The sequence below is a fragment of the Rattus rattus genome, chromosome X, assembly GCF_011064425.1.
Source record: "Rattus rattus isolate New Zealand chromosome X, Rrattus_CSIRO_v1, whole genome shotgun sequence".
NCBI lineage: Eukaryota > Metazoa > Chordata > Mammalia > Rodentia > Muridae > Rattus > Rattus rattus.
The window spans coordinates 20,166,380-20,188,066 of record NC_046172.1 but is presented as its reverse complement, the minus strand read 5'-3'; the positions used below and the strand labels follow the sequence as shown (position 1 = coordinate 20,188,066).

Genomic DNA, 21,687 nt, shown 5'->3' with positions numbered 1-21,687 from the left:
GACTGCAGTAAGAAGAAAAGACCATTTACAGCCTGCTTGCATTAGTCCTGTATTTTTCCTTTTCTCTCTTCTCATGACCAGAAGTCTAGACAGGAAGCAGAGGTCGGTTACCAAGGAAACTGAAGCTGAGTGTGCTTGATTGGTTACCTTTGAGATAAAAACAAAATTGCTATTCAAAATGTAAGGTCTTGTGGAGGATGGGCAAATACTAAGCACATAGACATCTATTAATCACAAAATTATTTTGCACAGAGCCCAGAACTGTCACACACACACACACACACACACACACACACACACACACACACACACACACACACACAGAGAGAGAGAGAGAGAGAGGGGGGGAGAGAGAGAGGGAGAGGGGGAGAGAGAGGGAGAGGGAGAGGAGAGGAGAGGGAGGGAGAGGGAGAATGAATGAGGATGAGAATAATTTTTTGCCCCCAGCTGGAGGAGAGAGAGAGAGAGAGAGAGAGAGAGAGAGAGAGAGAGAGAGAATGAATGAATGAGGATGAGAATAATTTTGCCCCTGGCACCTTCTATTCTTTCTGCTGGACCCATATACTCATATTATCAGTTGTACGCCATATCAGAGTCTGATGAAGTCCTGACAAGGAAAAGTCTCATTGAGTCAGATAGAGGAGAAAGATGTTAGGGTGGGAGCAGAATTTCTTTTAGCTTTAAAAAGCAACAAAGATATGAGCCAAACATTTCCCAAGAAATCCTCTTAAAATGAGAAAAATATAGCCAAACAACTGGTCGTTCAAATGTCTAATTAATAGGCATCAGTATTTGGTCAACTAGCAGAGTACATTGCAAATTGAAATGCTTACTTTGCCATTCCTTATACGCTGCTGCCCCTAGTGTCATAAATAATAACTGCAGCTTCCAGACTGCTGAAAGCCAGGAAAGTCCCCCATCCCCCATTTGAATGTTAGATACAGAGCTTTAAACGTGTATCTATACTTTGAATACAGTTGAATATATCGTTAATGTTTTCTTATTATGAAAGACGAAAAGAGGTGGTCAGCCAGGGCCTTCAGATTCTTCTGATGGGGAAATGATCTGTGGTAACTACTTTCTGATATAAACAATGTTTGTCTGAGAAACAATGTTCACTTTTGACAAACACATCCTTTGTATACTCTGAAATGAGTTCAGAAGATCCATGCTGATGTCACATGTGTTCTAATAATGTGATTTCCGGGGAATTTGAAAGTTAATGTGAAACCACTTGAAAGTTTTACACAAAGAAGGTATATTCATATCTGTCTACATTCTCTTCCAAGATTGTAAGACTTGGCCCTCGATTTGAGTAGGTGTGTGTGTGTGTGTGTGTGTGTGTGTGTGTGTGTGTGTGTGTGTGTGTCTGTCTGTCTGTGCTGCCTGCCTGCCTGCCTGTCTGTGTCTCTGTAAGCTTATTCCAGGAAGATAAGCTTACAGTGATAAGAATGCATTGTGCTAAATTTGATAATTTGCATTGTTTTATGTGACTATAATCATGCAATAGCTTGTGTTATCTTAACACAAGTTGGCTCTTGCAAAGGAAATGATTTGAGGTTAACTTCTTATGAATGACAAAATTAAACAGAACCGTTATTGATGCAAGATCTCTCTGATAGTCTTAGTTGCCATAGTCTGCTGTAGTTTGGAGGAAAATATGGTAGGGAGGTTAATTTTCAAGGGTCAGGGGTCAGTCTCATGCAGTAATTTTCCCTCAGTTGTTTGATATAGTCATTTATCTTTCTCAATTTACAAATAAGGTACTGTCTGAGAATAAGAGGAGCCGAACCCAGGTCTTCCCTTGTCTGAGGTGTATGCCTTAAAACCACGCCTACCGTACCTGCCTGTCCAGTTCCTTCACTTCCCTCTGTAGTAAGAGCTAGGTAAGCCATCTATCACTGCTCTATTAATGTGCCAGTAGGCCCCTATGCTCTCTTTTAATTGGGTTCTTTTATCACTATTGAGACATCTAAATTCCCTATATACATTTAGGATATTGATACTGTATGTGGTATGGTATACTAGAAATATTCAGATTTTATTTGAGTTTTTAAAAATTTATTTTAATAATTACTTGCTGAATATCTTTTAATATCCAAGTTTTGGTACTAGGCACTCTGATACAATATTGACCCCACTAGATTGCCAATCTTCTACCAGTTCTCAGAACAAGAGAGTAAAATAGAAAAACAATTGGATGCTCTAGTAAGTTGTGGTTGGGGACATGTTAGATGAGAAATGAGACATCAAGGAAGCACATAGTAGGATTATTTGTCTATAACTTACAGAAATGACAGATGATGCTTCTGGAAGAAGTGACATCTAAGCTAGTCCACCTTTTCTTGTTTTCTTCCTTTCTGTCTATGTGTGTGTGTGTGTGTGTGTGTGTGTGTGTGAATGTGTGTGTGTGTGTGTTTGTGTGCGTTGTGTATGTTTTGATATATATATATATATATATACACTCATACATATATATATATCAACATATATATGTATGTGTGTGTAATGACTATATATCTATATCTATAGTCATTCCATACATACATATGAATATTCATACATATATGTGTGTGTATACATACATATACTGATGTGAACACCAATGTCCTACTTTAAGCTAATGTAAATGGACAATAAGACATAGATAACCTGCAGAAGTAGTTGTGGAGCTTCTTTATAGAGAACATGTGTCTTAATCAGTGTTCTTTTGCTGTGAAGAAACACCATGACCTCAGCAAAGAAAGCCTTTAATTGGGGCTGGCTTACAGTTTAAGTGGTTCAGCCATTATCATCATGGCAGGAAGCATGTCAGTGTGCAGGCAGACATGTTGCTGGAGAATTACCTAAGAGTTGTATATCTGGATCTGCTGGCAGCAGGAAGAGAGAGATTCTAGACCTGGGATGGGCTTTAAAATTTCAAAACCCCTGCCCCACATGTGGCCCATATATATAGCCCCCAACTAGACCAAGATGGATGAAGCAAAGTGCAGACCGACAGGAGCCGGATGTAGCTGGTTCTGAGTGACAACCAGAATACAGCAAATACAGAAGCGAATGCCAGCAACAAACCACTGAACTGAAAATAGGACCCCCGTTGAAGGAATCAGAGAAAGAACTGGAAGAGCTTGAAGGGGCTTGAGACCCCATATGTACAACAATGCCAAGCAACCAGAGCTTCCAGGGACTAAGCCACTACCTAAAGACTATACATGGACTGACCCTGGACTCTGACCTCATAGGTAGCAATGAATATCCTAGTAAGAGCACCAGTGGAAGGGGAAGCCCTGGTTTCTGCTAAGACTGAACCCCCCAGTGAACTATAGCTGTTGGGGGGAGGCGGCAATGGGGGAGGGTGGGGAGGGACACCCATAAGGAAGGGGGGAGGTGGGAGGGGATGTTTGCCGAAGCAGGGAAAGGAATAACACTTTCAAAATGTATATAAGAAATATTCAAGTTAATAAAAAAAAAGGAAAAAAAAAATTGTAAAATCATTAAAAAAAAAAATTTCAAAGCCCACCCTCAGTGACACACTTCATCCAACAAGACCACACCTCCTAATCCTTTCAAATAGTGCCATTCTCTAGTGACTAACTATTCTAACCTATGAGCCAAGGAGGGCCATTCTCATTGAAATGATGGGGACAGCATGGGTCTGGAGCTTCTTTGGATCTTGCTTCCTTGTTTGTCCCTGGAATCCCAAGTGGTAGAAATCTTGAGTCTCTGTTAGCTGCTTCATTGATACAAGGTATCTTCAACTTCATTGTCCTAGTTAGGTCTGTGATAAAGACAATGGTCAAAAGTGATGTGGGGAGGAAAGGATTTATTTTATCTTATACTTCCAGGTAACCGTTCATCACTGAGGGAAGTCAAGGCAGCAGCTCAAATGAAGCTGAAACCTGGAAGCAGGAACTGAACTAGAGACCATAGAGGACTGCTGCTTACTGGCTTGCTCTTTATGACTTGCTCTGCCTGCTTTTTTGGATTTTGGTTGTTCGAGGCAGGGTTTCTTTCTGTAGCCTTAACTGTCCCAGAACTAGCTCTGTAAAAAGCCTGGCTTTGAACTCCCAGAGATCCTCTTGCCTCTGACTCCTCAGTGCTACCATTTCCTGGCTCAGCCAGTTTGTTTGTTTGTTTGTTTGTTTGTTTTAACGCAAATCAGGACCACCTGCCCAAGCTTGGCACCAGACATAGTGGACTGGGCTCTCTTGAATCAATCACTAATTTAAGAAAATGCCCTACAGGCTTTCTCACATGCCTGTCTGTTGCGGGCGTTGTCTCAATTGAGGTTTCCTCTAAAATGACTCTACCTTGTGCCAAGTCTATCAAAACAAACAAGCAAACAAACAAACAAACAAACAAACAAACACTAACCAGGATAATAGGAAGGATGTACAAAGGGACCCCAGGATAGGGAAGCAACATTGTATTAATACAAGGCTGGAGCCAGAAGGTTTTCTTCTCTCTTTCCCTTCAGCATTCAGTGTGGGATCAGTGTAAGCCAGCACTGATTTAAGAATAGCAAGAAACCCCATAGCCAAATATGTGGATACAGAAGCTTTTCTTTGCCTTTTTGTTTGTAAGCTGCTGTAGGCTCAGCTGCCTGTCCAGGAGGTGCCACTTTGTAGTACAATAGAGACAGAGCTGCCAGAAAGCAGCATAGATTCTCAAGGTTCAGCTATGTCCTAATGGGAATTATTAATAAACAAAAGAAGATACATTTTCTTTCAGGTAAGCTTGCTTGACAGTTCTATATAAATACGGGTTAAAATAGAGCATGGATGTTAAAACGAGTCTTGAAAGAAATACATGATATTTATTTATTCATTCATTTAGGGTTTTTTGTTTGTTTGTTTGTTTTGAGATAGGGTTTCTCAGTGTAGCCCTGCTTATGTGGGAACTGACTTCGACTCACAGAGATTCAACTTTCTCTGCTTCTCAAGTGCTAGGATTAAAGGCATACACCCGGTGAAATACATGGTTTTTAAAATTTTTATTTTTCCCATTATTGTCTGGCTTCTCTACTTTTCCTGTGTCCCTTTGTCTAATAATTCATTATGTTTTTGTGGTTATCTGTGCAGGAAGAATCACTTGTGTGTATGCAACAAAAGCCCTTCGAATGAACACATAAGAGTCTCAATCCGGGATTGTGGGTGTATCAAAATGGATCTACCTTCCATTTTGTGTTATACTTGACATTTTCTCCTTCATGGTTTTGATAGATTTCTGCTTTGGTCTCCCTGGCAACCATCTTTATGTCTTTGTTTCAGCCTCTTAGCACTGAACAACAAAGAGGAAAGTAGGCTATTACCTGTTCCTGGTTGCCAAGCACAATGTCCCTGCCTGGGCTGAGTCACTCAGGAGAGATTTGAAGTGGAGCTGTTACTAAGACAACAGAATTACACATCCCTTTCCTCTGTGAGGCCCCTTTTCTTCATACACTCACATCAAGTAAGAAAGGGAGGGCTCTGGGATAAAAATACCAGCAGCAAACAAAGAAACAAGGTAAAGATGCTTTCCGACATTTCAGTAATGGCGGGATTGTTTTAGGAAACCATTTAAAGAGCAAAAATATAACGTTAGAGTGAGAAGTTCTTCATAACATAATAACTGACATATATTGACATACGATAGCAAAATATAATATCAGATAATGTCAAAAGTAAGACAGTATAAATGTAGAAGATTCATCAGAATCTCCCATCAGGGAAAAGTGATGTCTGGGCCCTATCCCCAGAGATACTTACTAAGTACATTTGTGATATGGCCATGGAATAAGCACCAGTTTAAAGTTCAATATGTGAAAAGCCAAAATGGAAGGTGCCATCTAGAGGCAAAACCAGCCTTTAAGTAAGTTGTGGGGTATCCATTAGAGAAGACTGCTCAGATGTGGGTTTAAGCCAATAGAAAGTCTTTATTAGCCAGCCGGCAACTACACTGTGTGTTTGGGATCCCAATGTAGCCACTCATATCCTGGGTTAACATATTTCAGTTAACAAGAACAGTTAACCAGAGGTTGAACTATAGAAGCCAAAAATAAGGTTAGTATATTTGGAAACTTTCCCAGAACTATGGACTTTGATGGATTAGGTCTTTGTTTTAGTTTTGGCAGTAGCGCTGTGTTTGTACTGATTTTTATAGTCTGAATGCTACTTCTATCATGGAGTCAGTTGTGCTAAGGTCTGAAGGCCTACCCAAGTCTGGGGCCCTGTTACATTCCCCACTGGTCTTACTGAATGAATTAAATTGTAGGTTCATCCTACTTTAAAAATATGTACTTGTTCCTAAGAACTGGTAATGTTATTGAATATCTATAATTGGTCATATAATTTAAAATGCAAGGCCTGCTGTTAATCTGATCAAAATGATAATTAAAGGCTAAGTAAGTGATAATAGCAGAGTTGTTAGCCAGGGGGACCAAGAGAACAGAAACTGGTACCAATTATCAGATTTATGTGTTTGTCTCTCTTTCTTTTTTAGGTTTTTTCCGACCAGAGGATTTCTACTAATTACACCTGATTGATTAGGTCTTGCAAAACCATATATAGGCCCCCTTATCTTCTGAGAAGTAAGTCTAAGCCTCTCCAATTTTGTAGGAATCCATTTTGGAAGGGAATCTAAATGCTGTTTTAATACCTCTAGGTCTTGATCAACCTGTCTTCTTAGTTGGGAAAGTATCAGAAGAGGCACATTTAGTCAAACCATTTGTGCATGCCCACCAAGTGGTTGTCTCAAGGGTGCAGATTTATTTTTGTCATCCAGATGAATTAACCCATAAAGCAGAATAAGCTGGCATCGGAATAAGGGAAGTGCCTACACCAAAGGTTTTGGATATTAGACAAGTTTTAGTCCCTTATAAACCCTCTACCTTTAATTTGGGCTGTCTCTAGTCACACTGAGTTTTGTCAGTCAATGGGCTGACAGTCTGGTTAGTTCCTATCCCTATGTAGTATAGGGGCTGAATGTTTAGACACAACCAGCAATCCTGGCTGATTTCTGGCTGGGAATGATTAACTCTATCTCCAGGGTCCCTTCTTGTGGTATAGAGTTTGATTCCTCAGGTTTTTCCCATTTGCCAAAGGCCAGAATCTTTTTAAAGGAAAATTTCAGGACATTTCAGTTCTACAATAAAGGTTCCCTTGTTTCTGCCAACTACAGAGCCCAGAAGTAGAAGTCCCACATATTTCCTTTCCTCCATATGAACAGACATTTATAGTGGCATCATCAGTTAAGTAAAGGTCAGTGGCCTGGCAGTGGGGAACTTTGTAATTGTAGGGGAAGCCAAATAGTCTCTGGGGGTGGGCAATATTTTCAAATGTTCTTTTGTTCATCAGTGGGAAGCCCTCTCTCTCTGTACATCATGTGAACATGCACAGTAGTTGAAGCATAATGACTGTCTGTGGATGGAGTCCTGGATGATACCTGGATAATACTCTGAGAGCCTGGGTCAGATCTGCCAACTGATGCTCTCTGAGCCTGCTTTTGGGCCTGGGTTACCTGACTTAGCCCCAGATCCATTCAGTTAAAGTAGCCACTGCAGTTCCCACATACAGTCATGGATGAGCCACCTGCAGGTTGTCATTAGGCAAGAGGGTAATAGGATTGATGGTGGTGGGTTTCTCAAACCAGACTTAAGGGTGGATCTCGTACTAGGTCAGACAGTAATTAGACATAGAGTGTTTTGGTATTCCTTGGAGGAGGGTGTGGGTGCTGTGGGTATTATATCTTGACCCAGAGTTCCCTTGCCTGTGTTTTTCAAAGCTGCTAGCAGTAGCTCTTAGACAGTTAGGCCATTCGGTGAGTACATGGTCCAGTTGATTGGACAGGTATATCATAGGGTGTTCCCATGATCCCAAAGTTTGGGCTAAAACCTCTATTGTCTTTTGTTTCATGGACAAACAGATGAAAGGTTTTGAGACTTCTGGAAGTTCTAGGGCTAAAGCTGAAGTCAGAGATGTTTTTGAAACCTCAAAAGCCTTTCGTTTATTCGTAGTGCAGATTAGGGGCTAGGTACCACCCTCACCCCATTGTACTGTATAAAGGCTTGAATATTTCCACAAATTCTGATATCCAAAGGCAGCCATATCCAACTGCACCTAGAAACTCTTGAACCTGTCTCTTAGTCTTTGGAGTTGGGATCTGTCTGAGACAGACAAGCTTCTTTTGCCTCCCTGCCAGGAGCCATCTAGGATATGCTAAGGCTAGCAGGTAGCCTTCCTGGAAGTGTTTTTGCATGGTCTGTGATGTGTGAACTCGATGGCAAGGTCCCAAAGAGTCTCTTTATCTCAGGATTGTTTCTTAAAGCTGATATGTCTTTCCTGACATTATTAAATTAATATAATAATCCCTGGGCATTAGCCCCCCCCATTGATCAAATTTCCTGCATATCAACATAAAGATGAACTCTCATGATTTAATGCTGTTTATATGAGTTAATGATTCTATAGAATTCCTGATTTGATTCAAATAGTCTTAGGAAGATATATATATATATATATATATATATATATATATATCATAGAACAGAGTGTATTCAGGGAATGGGGAGGGGAGTTGAGAAGGTAGTAGAGACAGAAAGGCAGAGAGAGAGAGACAGACACAGAGACACAGAGAGAGAAGAAGAAGAGGAGGAGGAGGAGGAAGAGAAGGAAGAAGAGAGAAGAGAGAAGAGAAGACAAGAGAAGACAAGACAAGAGGAATAGAGTAGAGGTTGACCATGAGCACATCAGGAAGAAAGTTTTTAAGAGATGGTCTTAGTTTCTTTGCTAGAAAGACATAGCAAAGTTAGAATCAAGAATAAAATGTGCTCACTCCTCATAATAGTAAGTAAAAGCTGTATAATAAATAAAATCAGCTTTCATAATTACAATAAAAAGAGAAATAGACTTGGAACAAATTTTTGTTTAAGGAAAAAAATACATTTAGGTCCAAGGACAAAGCCACAGGTGTGCACTATGAAAAGGCAAGGCCACATAAAAACTGTTGCTTTGAACTTATAATGAGCATATAAAATGAAATACTGCTTGGAATTTAATATGAACATTCTTCTGTAACTCCCATTTTATGTAAGATTTTGTCTCTGAGGTAATTTTCTAAAGAACTCTTTTTCTAAGAAGGTATAAAAGGACCAGAGAAAGGAAAGTTATTGGTTGGATGGTTTGGTTTGGGGGGCTTGACCCCATCCATCTGTCCATCCATCCATCCATCCATCATCCATCCATCCATCATCCATCTATCCATCCAGCCATCCACCTATCCAATGTTTATGTCTGCTTGTCTATATGTACATGTTAGGTATATGTGTGTATGGAAGCATGCATGAATACTTGTGGAGTGTATGAGACAGGTGGTTGGGCCCAACAAAAATGTGAATGTGTTAATGTGTGAGAATGTGAGAAGTTAAATCTATGTATGAATGAATATGTGACTGTGCATATCTGCCTGTATAACACATCTTCATTCTTTTCCTTTCCGTCCTCTCTGGTTCACAAAGAGTTAACCAGCCAGGCCAAGGAAGGGCTTCTGGGTGCCTGGACAGAGAAGGGAGTGATAGCAATAAATCTTTTACCTAATCACTCTCCTTTTAGCAACAAGTGTCAATACGTCCAGAGGCCTGCAGTTTCTGGCCTCAGAGTAACTTAAAGTCAAGATAGGTGTATGTTATTATAAAAAGCAACCCTACTCATTAGCAAGGCCAAGTATTGCACCAGCCCTGGGCTGCCCACACCACCTCCCCTCAACTGATAGTCAAAATAGCTTCTACAAAGCTACATTCTGTAGCCCAGATCTGTAGCTCTTGCAACAGCCCTTCAGTAGCCCTTTTATAATCTACTTTTTCAGAAAAACCTCTGCCAGAAGGGCAGGGAATTGATTGCTGTGCCATTCCTCTATCTGTCCATTTAAAACCGAAGATGGGTTGACTCACCTCTGCCAATGGGAGATGAAGAATAATGCACCTTTCAGGTCCAAGATAATGCACACCTGTTTCTCTGGAGGAATCAGACTCATGAGAATCAGAGGTTCAGTTTTCTTCACAAACAGGACCAGAGCACCAGGATGCCTGTTTCTCTAAGACAGACGATATGAAGAACTACAATTTCCCCTTTTGTTTTCATGGTCATTGGATATTGTTTAATCTAGATGAGTGAATATGGATGAACTGGTTAGTTGAACAATATAGGAGCTTCTCATTAGGCCAGTCCTCAGAAGTTCATTTCTGCCCACATCTCTGAGAATCTTTCTTGTCAATCTGAAAGATAGTCCAACTGTATCTTTGAATTGGAGGCAGAACTTTTAGCTAGGAGATATTCTTCTGACAGAGGGTAAGGTGCCAGATTTATGCTGGGTATCTGTAAGTCTGTGTCTTATCATCAGAGAAGGCTTGCTGGGAGCCTCCTGGCCTGGAGAGGGTAGTGGCAGGGTCACAAAGTAGGACTCTGGTGATGGTTATAAAGTCTGAGGGTCTCTGGACTTTCTAGCTAACTGTACTGAAATGCTGATGATAACTTCTAAAAAGTCCTAAAAACTTTCTTGCTCTTTCAGAGGCTGCTGCTGGCTTAGGTGATTGACACCTGTAGCCTAACAGCAGGGATTAAATAATGTGACCTTCGTTCTATCTCAGCGGGAACTGCTCTGCTCTGACTTTCAGCCTCCTAGTGGGAAGACACAGGAAGAAAAGGGGACACTTAGAAAAGTGATTACAGCATTTATTACTAAGTTGTGAAAAGTTTCCTATGAAAGCTGTCTAAGGGGAAAGCAGACAGATCCTAAGTGGGGAAAGGGAAAATTTTCTTCTCTTCTTCTCATCCCTTTGTCTTCAGTACATGATTACAGGTTAAAAGTTCATCACATGTTAACACACACACACACACACACACACACACACACACACACACACACACACACACACAAAATAAATAAATCCTAAATTGAAATAGAAGTTTACAACATAGAATGTTAACATGCATAGCCATTAGGAGTAATTATCTGGCTAAATATCCATCACCTGTCTCAGCTCCACAGGTTCAGTGAAAGTTTAAAACCATAACTGAGATATTAGTGAAGTTGGTATAGATAAACCCAGGCAATATCTTATCTTCTGTTCTAGCTCCTATAATAAATCGTTAGCTCCTCTTTTATGACCTGTGGTTAATTGTTTTACAACCTCTAGGAATGTGCTCTGAATAGGAGAAAGTCTGGTTACTATCTAAAAGCAATTAACTGGTTACACTTGGGAGACTGGCAGAGTTCTCACTGCAGTTCTGACCATCACAAAAGCAGTCCTACTATAAAAGAGTTTAATAATCACTGATATAATTTTAATAATTCTTCTAGGATCATTATTAAGACATAAGAAACCATCTATTTGTCTATATAACATCACTACAAGGCAGTACATCTTCATAGATCTGCAGAGTTCTGCTCAAAAGGGTGGGCTAACATTGTTATATATGTTTAATAATAACAGGAAAGCATGTTAATAGCAGGAATTTCTCCTAAAATGAATTCTCTTGGGCCTTTACTATAATAGCAAATCTGTCATGGATTATAATCCAAAGAAGATCATCTCAGGAAGATCACCTGCTAGTTATTAGCTTGTCTTATGATGGCTCCTGACAGTAGCTTTCAGTTTATGCAAAATGCCTTTTTCCAAACAGTTCTGTTATCTTTTGAGTTATCTCCAGCAACTGGAACCTGTTTATACCTTGAAAAAATTTTTACTTTTAGGAGTTTTTTTTAATATTTGGGACCAACTGGGTGACAAAAGGACATCTTTTTTAGCAGCTGTCTTTAATCCTTCTTTTAAAAAAAAGGGTCCTAGTGAAAATTGTTTAATTTCTCCTTGGTTTGTATTGGACAGAATGGAAAATCCAGTCTGCCCAGTCTGCATTGTCTGGCAGAGAGAGATGCCCCTGCCTGGGGGCTGTTTCTCTACTTAATGGTGTGTTTTGTATTTTTTCAATTCCCTGGATCACTGGCTGAAATGGAGAAGGTAAGTCATCAAAATGGAGGAGCAGGACTTTTTTTTTTTTGGGCTCTGCCCATTCCTTCCCTTGGGCCATGCGAGGGAGGAAGTGCCTGCTTGGGGAACTATTTCTCCCTACCTGTGTGCTTAGATGGCAGGGTATCCTCAGGATGAGAGGTGGGACACTTCCTTACTGTCACATAGGGACCAGGACCATGAACAGGAGTCGAGTGATGAAACAATGGGGCAGTCTGCAGGAAGGGCAGGCAGGGGGGTGGTGGTGGTGGTGGTGGAGGTGGTGGTGGTGGTGGTGGTGGTGGTGGAGGTGGTGATGGTGGTGGAGGTGGTGGGAGGTGGGGATGATGGTGGTGGTGGTGGGGGTGGCGGCAGCCGGGCGTGCAGCAAGGCAGCAGCAGCAGCAGCAGAGGCAGTGACTGATAGTGGCTCTAACATTTTGGTGTGTTTTTTTTTTTGTTTTGTTTGTTTTCTCTGGGTGATATGACAGACATAAAAGAAGTCAGTTCACTAATCAGAGGATATGCAGATCTCTTTAGTTTGGAGGGTGGGACTCACACTACAGCAAGTCACAGGTTGATATAGTGAAACAAAACACACACACACACACACACACACACACACACACACACACACACAGTGAAAACAACCAGGGGTGACCACTGCACATTCATACACCTGACCAGACTTCTCAAATGGATCCCAGATACTGGATCAGCAGCTGTATCCACCCTCTCCTGTGTGTTCAAACAGAAGGCGCCTCACCTCTGGAGGTGACAGACCAGGTGAGTTTATAATGTTTCTTTTGGGGTGGAGGTGTCAGACTCCTCTGGTGCATTAGCCAGAGATTGGATCAAAGGAACCCTTGGGACCTGAACATCTCAGATTGTGCACCCCCCCCCAGGAAGCCTCCTTGACCACCACAGTTTTCCTCTCCAAGGGACTCCCAGACCCTCCAAGTCTAAAGGTTTAGTCTCCAGGGAGCCCAGGACCTCTAGAAATGTGGGGTATCTCCAGAGAAGACTGTTGAGACATGGGTTTAAGCCAATAGAAACTCTTTATTAGTTAGCTGGTGACTACACTGTGTGTGCGTCTGTGTGTGTGTGTGTGTGTGTGTGTGTGTGTGTGTGTGTGTGTGTGTGTGTGTGTGTGTGTGAGAGAGAGAGAGAGAGAGAGAGAGAGAGAGAGAGAGAGAGAGAGAGAAACTTTTAAACACAAACACAAAAACCATGTTAGGTTGACATACTTCAGTTAACAAAAACATCTGGAAACAGAACTACTGAAGCAAAAAATCAAGGTCAATATATATATTTAGAGACTTTTCCAGAACAATGGACTTTCATAGATTAGGCCTTTGTTTTCATTTTAGCTGTCTATATATTGAGTTTTACAGCCAGAATGGTACTTTCATTAAGGAGTCATTTGTACTAAGGTGTGAGACTTGTTGCATTCTTTAGTATATGACAGAGTCATAAAGAATTAGGCTCTAACGCCAGCCAAGAAATGAACTTGCCACTGAGAATGAAGGCAAGCAGGTAAAGAGCAAAACCATCTGTCTTAGGATTCTCTAGAATCACAGAACTTATGGAATGTCTCTATATAAAGGGAATTTATTGTAATGACTTACAGTCTGTAGTTCAACTGACCCAACAATGGTCAGCTGTGGGTGGGAAGTCCAAGAATCTAGTAGTTACTCAGTCCCACAAGGCTAGGTGTTTTAGCTGCTCTTCTGAATAAGCTGGAATCCTGAAGAAATAGATTCCAACAGATGTGCTGGCAAGTAAGTGCAAGCAGACAAAGAATCTTTCTCCAGCAGAATGTGTGTCCCAGATTACAGGTGTGTACCACCACCACGCCTGGATCTCAGACTTCTTTTGTCCCAGGCTGACCTTGAACTCAGATCTCCTTGTCTCAGTCTCCTGGGATGAAAAGTGTGCACTACCTTGCCCGGGCCTAAGCTTTTCATGGCTACTGTGCCTCAAGATCTCCATGCCAAGATCCAGGTCAGAAACTTGTATCTTCCAGCCTCAAGATCTCCTCCCATATTTTAGACAATCCTTCCCCCCCATCCCTCCCCTTCCCTCTGAGCATATGGAGGCCCTCTGGGTATCCCCTACCCTGGCACATCAAGTCTCTGCAAAGCTAGGTGCATCCTCTCCCATTGAGGTCAGACAGGGTAGCCCAGCTAGAAAAACATATCCCATGTACAGGCAAAATCTTTTGGGATAGCCTCCATTCCAGTTGTTTAGGACCCACATAAGGACCAGTCTGCACATCTGCTACATACATGAAGGGAGGCCTAGGTCCAGCCTGTATATGTTCTTTCGTTGGTGGTTCAGAGTCTAAGAACCCCAAAGGTTCAGGTTAGTTGACTCTGTTGGTCTTTCTGTGGAGTTCCTATCCTCTCCAGGTCTGCAATCCTTCCTTCTATTCTGCCATCAGTGTCCCCATGCTGCACCCACGGTCTCACTGTGTCTGCATCTGAGTCAGCTCCTGGGTAGAGTCTCTTAGAGGACAGCAATGGTAGGTTCCTGTGTGCAAGTACAACAGAGTATCATTAATAGGGTCAGGGATTGGTGCTTACCCATGGGATAGGTCTCAAGTGGGGCCAGTTACTGGTAGGCCATTCCCATACCTCTGTTCCCTGTGCTTGCATTTCTTGAAGACAGGATAAATCTGGGATGTAAGGTTTTGTGGGAGACTTGATATACCTATGGTTCCATTGGGGTTTCTGCCTGGCTACAGGAAGTGACCTCGTCAGGTTCCATATTTCCAATGCTATGAGTCACAGCTAAGTACACTACCTTTGATTCTTGGGCACTTAACTCCTCCCAGGTCTCTGTCACATTCGGGAGATCTCCCCACCTCCCCACCCATGTCAGTTGCAGGTTTCCATCCATTCTCATGGCCATTTGGCCATCTCTCCTGTCCCTCCCCACACCTGGTGCTGAATCTTCTCATTCTCCTTCCCCTCCCCTCTCCAACTCATTTCTCTCCCTCCATCTGCCTCCTATGACTATTTTATTACTCCTTCTAAGTGAGATCATCCTCACATGGGCCTTCCTTCTTTTTTAGCTTCTTTGGGTCTCTGGTGTGTTGCATGGTTATCTTGTATTTTATGGCTCATATGCACTTATAAGTGAGTACATACTGTGCACATCCAACTTGGGGCTTGGTCACCTTGGTCACCTCACTCAGGATGATATTCTCAAGATCCATCCATTTGCTTGCAAAATTCGTGATGTCTTTGTTTTTAATAGCTGAATAGGATCCCATTGTATAGCTGTACTACATTTTCTTTATTCTTTAGTTGAGGGACATCCAGGTTATTTCCAGTTTCTGGCTATTACAAATAAAGCTGCTATGAACATAGTTGAACAAGTGAGGAGATTTTTGATTTAACATTTTCTTTGACCATTTATGCATGGTCATACATTAATGGTTCTTCAATGCCTGGGGTTTTGTCTTTCATCTCTTGTATTTTGTTTGTGAAATTTTCCCGTGTAGTTCCAGTCTGTGTTCCTAAGGTTTTAGTTTCTAAATTTCCCTCAGTTTTAGTTTCCTTTATTGATTCAATTTCTGTTTCAGATCTTGAACATTTTTATTATTTCCTTCCACTGTTTGCCATTTCCTGGATTTCTTTAAGGGATATATTCATCCCTCCTTAAGGACTTCCATCATATTCATAATTTGGTTTTAAGGTATTTTTCTTGGGCTTTTGCTGGGTAAGTAGGGTTTCTGGGCTCCAGGGGAGACACATTGACCCATTGTTATTGATTGTGTTTTTATGTTGTTGTCTGGCCATCTGGGATTGCAATTCTTGGTGCTGATACCTGATTTTGACTTTGTCGACTGGGTCTTTTGTTCTTTGGTGTCTGTTTCCTCTCTGATTCTTAGGAGAGTGTACTGTCTGTGTGTTACCTGGTACGGAAATCTTCTGGGTCCTGATACGTGTGGGCACTGGGGGTTCCAGGTAAAATATGTTTCTGGGTATTGGTGACTGACACTTAGGAATGGGGATGGGCTGTTGGCACTATCAGGGAAAGCAGGGTGTCCCAGCAGGTTCTGGATAGTTCATTCTCTGAGGGCATAGAGTAAGGAAAGGCCACTCAGAGGGTCTATTACAGAGCTGGTGATGAGACCTGGGGATTGGACTTGGAGGAACAGAGGGAGAGATGAAGATCTGCTGTCAGCCTACCTGCTTCTCTCCCCAGAGTGTTCTCTCCCCAGTAGGTTCCCAGGGAGTGCCTGCTGCAGTTGGGGGCTAGAATTAAGCAATGGGAGAGGTTGGCCAGGGAAAATCTGTGTAATCTACTGGAGGTAGTAGAATTGCAGGGGGTTGGTGTAGGACTCCAACAGGTGTTCTGTAGCAGAGCTGGGAATGAGCCTGATGGATTCGATTTGGAGGATCAGAAGATGTGCAGGTTTGCGGTTAGTCTACCCTTTTCCCTGACCAGAGTTAAGGCGCATTTTTAACTAGTGTCTAAGTTAAGTGTTTTACTGCTGTGAGCAGACACCATGACCAACGCAACTTTTATAAGAACAATATTTAATTGGGACTGGCTTACAGGTTCAGAGGTTCAGTCCAGTATCATCAAGGCAGGAGCTTGGCAGCATCCAGGCAGGCCTGGTACAGGAGGAGCTGAGAGTTCTTTTTTTTTTTTTTTTTTTTTTTTTTTTTTTTTTTTTTTGAGCTGGGGACCGAACCCAGGGCCCCGCTTGCTAGGGCAAGTGCTCTACCACTGAGCTAAATCCCCAACCGAGCTGAGAGTTCTATATCTTCATCTGAAGGCTGCTAGAGCAAGACTGGCTTCCAGGCAGCTAGGGTGAGGGTCTTAAAGCCCACACCCACAGTGATAGACCTATTCCAACAGGGCCATACCTCCAAATAGTGCCAATCCCTGGGCAAGCATATACAAACCATCACAACTCGCATGTTAATTTTACCAACTATATAGTTGTACATAAGTTCAAAAATAACATACTGGGGCATACTTAGCAGAGATTAGACCATGCTCAGGAAAGTGAAGAGGCTTACCCATCATTCTGTATACTGTCCCTGCAATTTCTCTAAATATAGGAAATTCAGCTCCACATTGTATGGAATTAGGGGTTTCCGTTCACACTCGCCCTCCAAAAGTGAAATGCTCTAACATAGTGTTGAATATATTTAAAAAAAAAAAGCCTGCTTTCCTCCTTTTGATTTTTGGGTCTGAGGGACTTAAGACTCATTCAGTACGAGGGATTTCATGCCTGGAACTGTATAGACTTAGCCAATTACCCATTGCTGCTGAAGCCACAGTACCTAGATGAGAACCCACTACTGCCAGTTTTCTAAATAGTACAGTATTTAACTGCATTCTAAATATTTATCTGTATATCTACAGGGAAAAAATGTAGACCACGTCAGCAAAGAAGTTTTTTTTACAGCCGATAAAAACTATTACAAAGATCCATCATTAGTCAGAATGCATAGAAAAAAAAAATGACAGTGGAATAGCTAGCCCCAAATTGATAGATCTACAACACAAGCCCTACTCTGTGGACTCAGGGACCATCCTGGAAGGAAGAGGGGGCAGGTAGATTCTAAGAGCCAGAAGAGCAGGAAGTAAGTCATGAGATTAGTGCCTTCTGTATATGACAGAGAAATCTCAACAATATGCTCATCTAAAGACCTGAACCAGGACACCAGTTGACATGCCACTGGCCTCACAAGGCAGCAGATTGAGCTGAAGAACTACAGGCAATTTAGTGACTGCCAAGAGGACAATAGGTCTTTCCCCCTTGAGCTCCAGCCCCCAGTTATTTATTCAATACCAAGCAGTCATTCTTAAAAACATGTATGTTTGAGCAACACTAAGTGAACTCTGCAGATTGTATTTATATCTTTGTGTGTGTGTGTGTGTGTGTGTGTGTGTGTGTGTGTGTGTGTGTGTGTAAACGATAAAGAGTCACTAAGGGAGCACAAACAGAGTTGGAGGAGAAGCTTAAAATACAGTAGTCATATACAAATTCACAGAAAAATCAAAATTTTATAAAGTTCTCTATTATACACTGGTATCCTCCACCCTAAATTTGTCTCTGCATTTCAACTCAGGACTAGTTGGAGCCAAAAAAAAAAAAAAGACTTTACAGAGAAGTGGAAATGGATGTAGCTAAAAGGTGAACCCATAGAAAAAATTCCAAATTGGAAAATCAAAGGACTTTGTACAGAGGCAAAGAGCAGAAAGTGGCCTAGTTTATTCTCGGTTCCAGGCTGGCTCAAAGGAAATAGTGGCAAGGGAGGAAAAAAGCTAGTTTAGAAACAAAAGGTTCAATAGAATTTTTTTAAACACAAAGGGCGGGGGAGAAGCGTAAAGAATTGTTGGCCTGTACAATATTGCCATCTAGTGGCCAGAGAAACTGAAAATCGCGTACAGCCCAAGAAAATTACTTTTGTGGATTTTAGGATTCAAGTCCTGGAGACAAAAACGGCTGCAGCCAAGCAGGATTAAAGATCCTTTTAGAGCGTGGAAACGTATACCCAACTACAAAAGAAACCAAAAATCGATCCACATTCCCTTTATATTTTGTAACGATTTTCCCAGCGGATTTTAAAATCTACCCTTGAGAAAGAAAGGCTGAGATGGCAGCCTTTGTAGGCACCGAGTTCGGTCAGCGGGGTTCGGGTGCCTAGCGAAGAACACTTGGTGCACAGGATCGAGATCGAAAGTGGGGCGCGGAGAGCAGCAAAGCAACATGTCTCCTGTGTCAACCCCTTGCTTAGAAAACTGCAGCGAGAGGACAGACGCATAAAAGAAAGGCAGGAAAACGCCCATAACCGCAATGCGGAATTATGCGTCAAAAGGCGCTAGCCAATCCAAAGACGATATAGCTGAGCCTGCCCCTTGTGTCCGGGACTTCCTGCTGCTGTTGCTATGGCTCCGAGGGCGGGACTCAGGAAGGCAGCCTTTTGCAGAGCCGGTTCCCCGGGTGCACTTAATTCCTGAAACCCTCTGTTCTGGAGGTTTCCATTGGCACTCTTGGTACCTATAAGCGTGTATTCTGTAGTCCTCTGTCCCGTCTGACTCCTTGATTCCTTGCAGTTAACGGAGTTGATGCACTGAATTAAAATAATTGTTTTTGCGTGTCATTAAATCTAGTATTCTATGACCACTAGATGGCAGATTTTTACTAGGTTGCCACAACGCGCTGGTTCTACCCCGCCCTTTGTGCTTGAAAAAAATGGAATGACGTTTGTTCTATTGAAAGACATTCCTTCCTCTTCCTGGCTTGTTTGGACCGCTTGCCTCAAGACAATTGTGTTTTGTCCTTCCGAGCTGTTTTTCCTGCCTTAAAACCACAGCCTGGGCTTTTTTCTACATTTTTTTTTTTTTTTTGACCCTCTAAACCAGGTGGCCTAGGCACCTCACCTCATCTGATTTTGGCTTTTCTGCATGGCTTCTGCCAATCTTTGATCAATTCGGTTTTTTTGTTTGTTTGTTTTGTTTTTTTAAGATTTATTCTTTTATTTTATATGAGTACACTATAGCTGTCTTCAGACACACCAGAACAAGGTATTGGATCCCATTACAGATGGTTGTGATCCACCATGTGGTTGCTTGAAATTGAACTCAGGACCTCTGGAAGAGCAGTCAGTGCTCTTAACCGCTGAGCCATCTCTCCAGCCCCTCATCAATTTGTTATTTGATCTAGGTACAATTATTTGATTTAGGACAAGTTATTTCAATATAGGCGTCACTTAACCTCTTGACATTTCTGGAAGTTTATTAATGACAATTCTTATGCAAGGTCCCATTATCCCATGGTCAGCATTTATTATATTTTTGGTATAATTTTCTTGCTTTTTCTTTTTCATTTATCAGTGCATTTAAAATACATGAACATCAACATTTGCACCATTGCTTTATCATATTTATGCAATCATTACACTGAATCCCATTTACACGTATAATGGCTATGTGTAACAGCAACATTTTCCCCTGTTATATTTTATATTTCCTTGTCTTTGTAATCATTTTGAAAGTGTGGACTTTTTACTTCTAATGTGAGAAAATTATTTAGTAATTGATATTGAAAAAAAAAAAACCTTAACTCCCTATCTTAGTGGCAAACCATAAAGAATTGTTTTGTTTTCATTCATTTTTTTTTTTTTTTTTTTTTTTTAATGTTTAACAGCATAGCAACAGAACAGTGCCTAACAGTTCTGAGGATCGCTCAGTCTCTGTCTCTCATTGAGAAACATCATTGGGGGAATGGCCCAGTTGGTTATCATCTTTTGTGCAAAGCCCGAGGACCTGAGTTCAGATCCCCAGCACATACTCATTTAAAAACCTGGCTTTCTGGTGCATGTATACCCCAGGTACTGTTGAGGAGATGGCTTTTATTGAATGTATGTCTGCAAGAGTAAAGCCAGTCAAGAAAGTCAAAATAAACCCAAAAAACAAAAAGACTAAACATGCCAACAGAATGGACCATGAAGTGTTTGGAGAATCAGAGAGGTGAACCAAAAGACAAAAAACCCAAACACACACACACACACACACACACACACACACACACACACACACACACACACACAAACAACAACAAAGAAAAACCAAGAGGATCAGGAGAGTGGGTATGGCTGAAATGGCAGGGCCATATAGGAATGAGGTAAGGGAAGCCCATGAGCTGGAGCAGTTGGGGAGTGGGGGTTTGAGTGACACTGAGGAAGTCTGGAGGCCAGCAGAGAACCATTTGTGCATTTCTTTTGAACTTGACAGCATGGATCTGTAACTCTAGTGCCCAGTGAGTAGAGACAAAAGATCCCTAGGTTTTAATAGCCAGTGAGTTCCAGGTTCAGTTAGAGATCCTGCCTCAAAAATTAAAGTGGAGAAACCAGGAGATGACATCTGCACACCAACCAAAAGTCCAAGCACGTCATCAGATAGCACCTGAGGCCTATAGCAGATGGTTCTCAGCTTCGCTGTACCCTGCATTCCTAATATTTCCACCGATATCTTTGGAGAATACCGTGATTGGGGACTGATTTTGTTCTACTGATATAACTATAAAACTATAACAAAGTTGTAAGGCAGCATTTGAGCTAACCTAAATCTCAGGCTATATCACTAGTCTTTGGCTACAAAATAAACTCTCTCTTACTCCCTTTGACATTAGAGTTGAGACTTTGCATAGGCCAAGGTCCTTCTTGAATTAGCCAGTATGTAAAGTTTTTATCTAGTATGAATCTGCTGCTGCTGAATGAGGATCAGGTTTCTATGAATGGCCCTGCCCCATTCTTTACCGATATGACTTCTTTAATGCTGAATAAGGTATGAAGAACAGTTAAAAGAGGTGAATTCTGTGATGGCAAAGCATTCAACTTTGATTATAGATTGTTTTAGGGTTTCTATTGCTGTGATAAACTCTGACCAAAAGCAACATGGAGAAGAAAGGGTTTATTGTTATTTTGTCTTTTTTTTTTTTTTTTTTTTCTCAGAGTTGAGGATGGAACCCAGGGCCTTGGGCTTGCTTGGCAAGTGCTCTACCACTGAACTAAATCCCCAACCCCAGGGGTTTATTGTTTATAGTTTGTAGTCCATCATTCAAGAAAGTCAGGGCAGAAACTCCAGGGCAGGAAGGAGCCAATGCAGAGGCCTTGGAGGGTGCTGCTTACTGGCTTGCTCCTCAAAGCTTGGTCAGCCTGCTTTCTTATACAACCC

The 21,687-nt window shown here is 41.6% G+C and overlaps 1 protein-coding gene across 1 annotated transcript in view; it reads right to left on the bottom strand.

The window, feature by feature from the left end:
* LOC116889041 (gamma-aminobutyric acid receptor subunit alpha-3-like) overlaps positions 1–18,798 on the bottom strand; it is a 176,149-nt gene extending 157,351 nt beyond the window's left edge. The window contains exon 1 of the mRNA XM_032890235.1: positions 18,585–18,798. Coding sequence (XP_032746126.1) covers positions 18,585–18,798 — 214 coding nt within the window. The remainder of the gene's footprint in view (positions 1–18,584) is intronic.
* Positions 18,799–21,687: the final 2,889 nt, after the last annotated feature.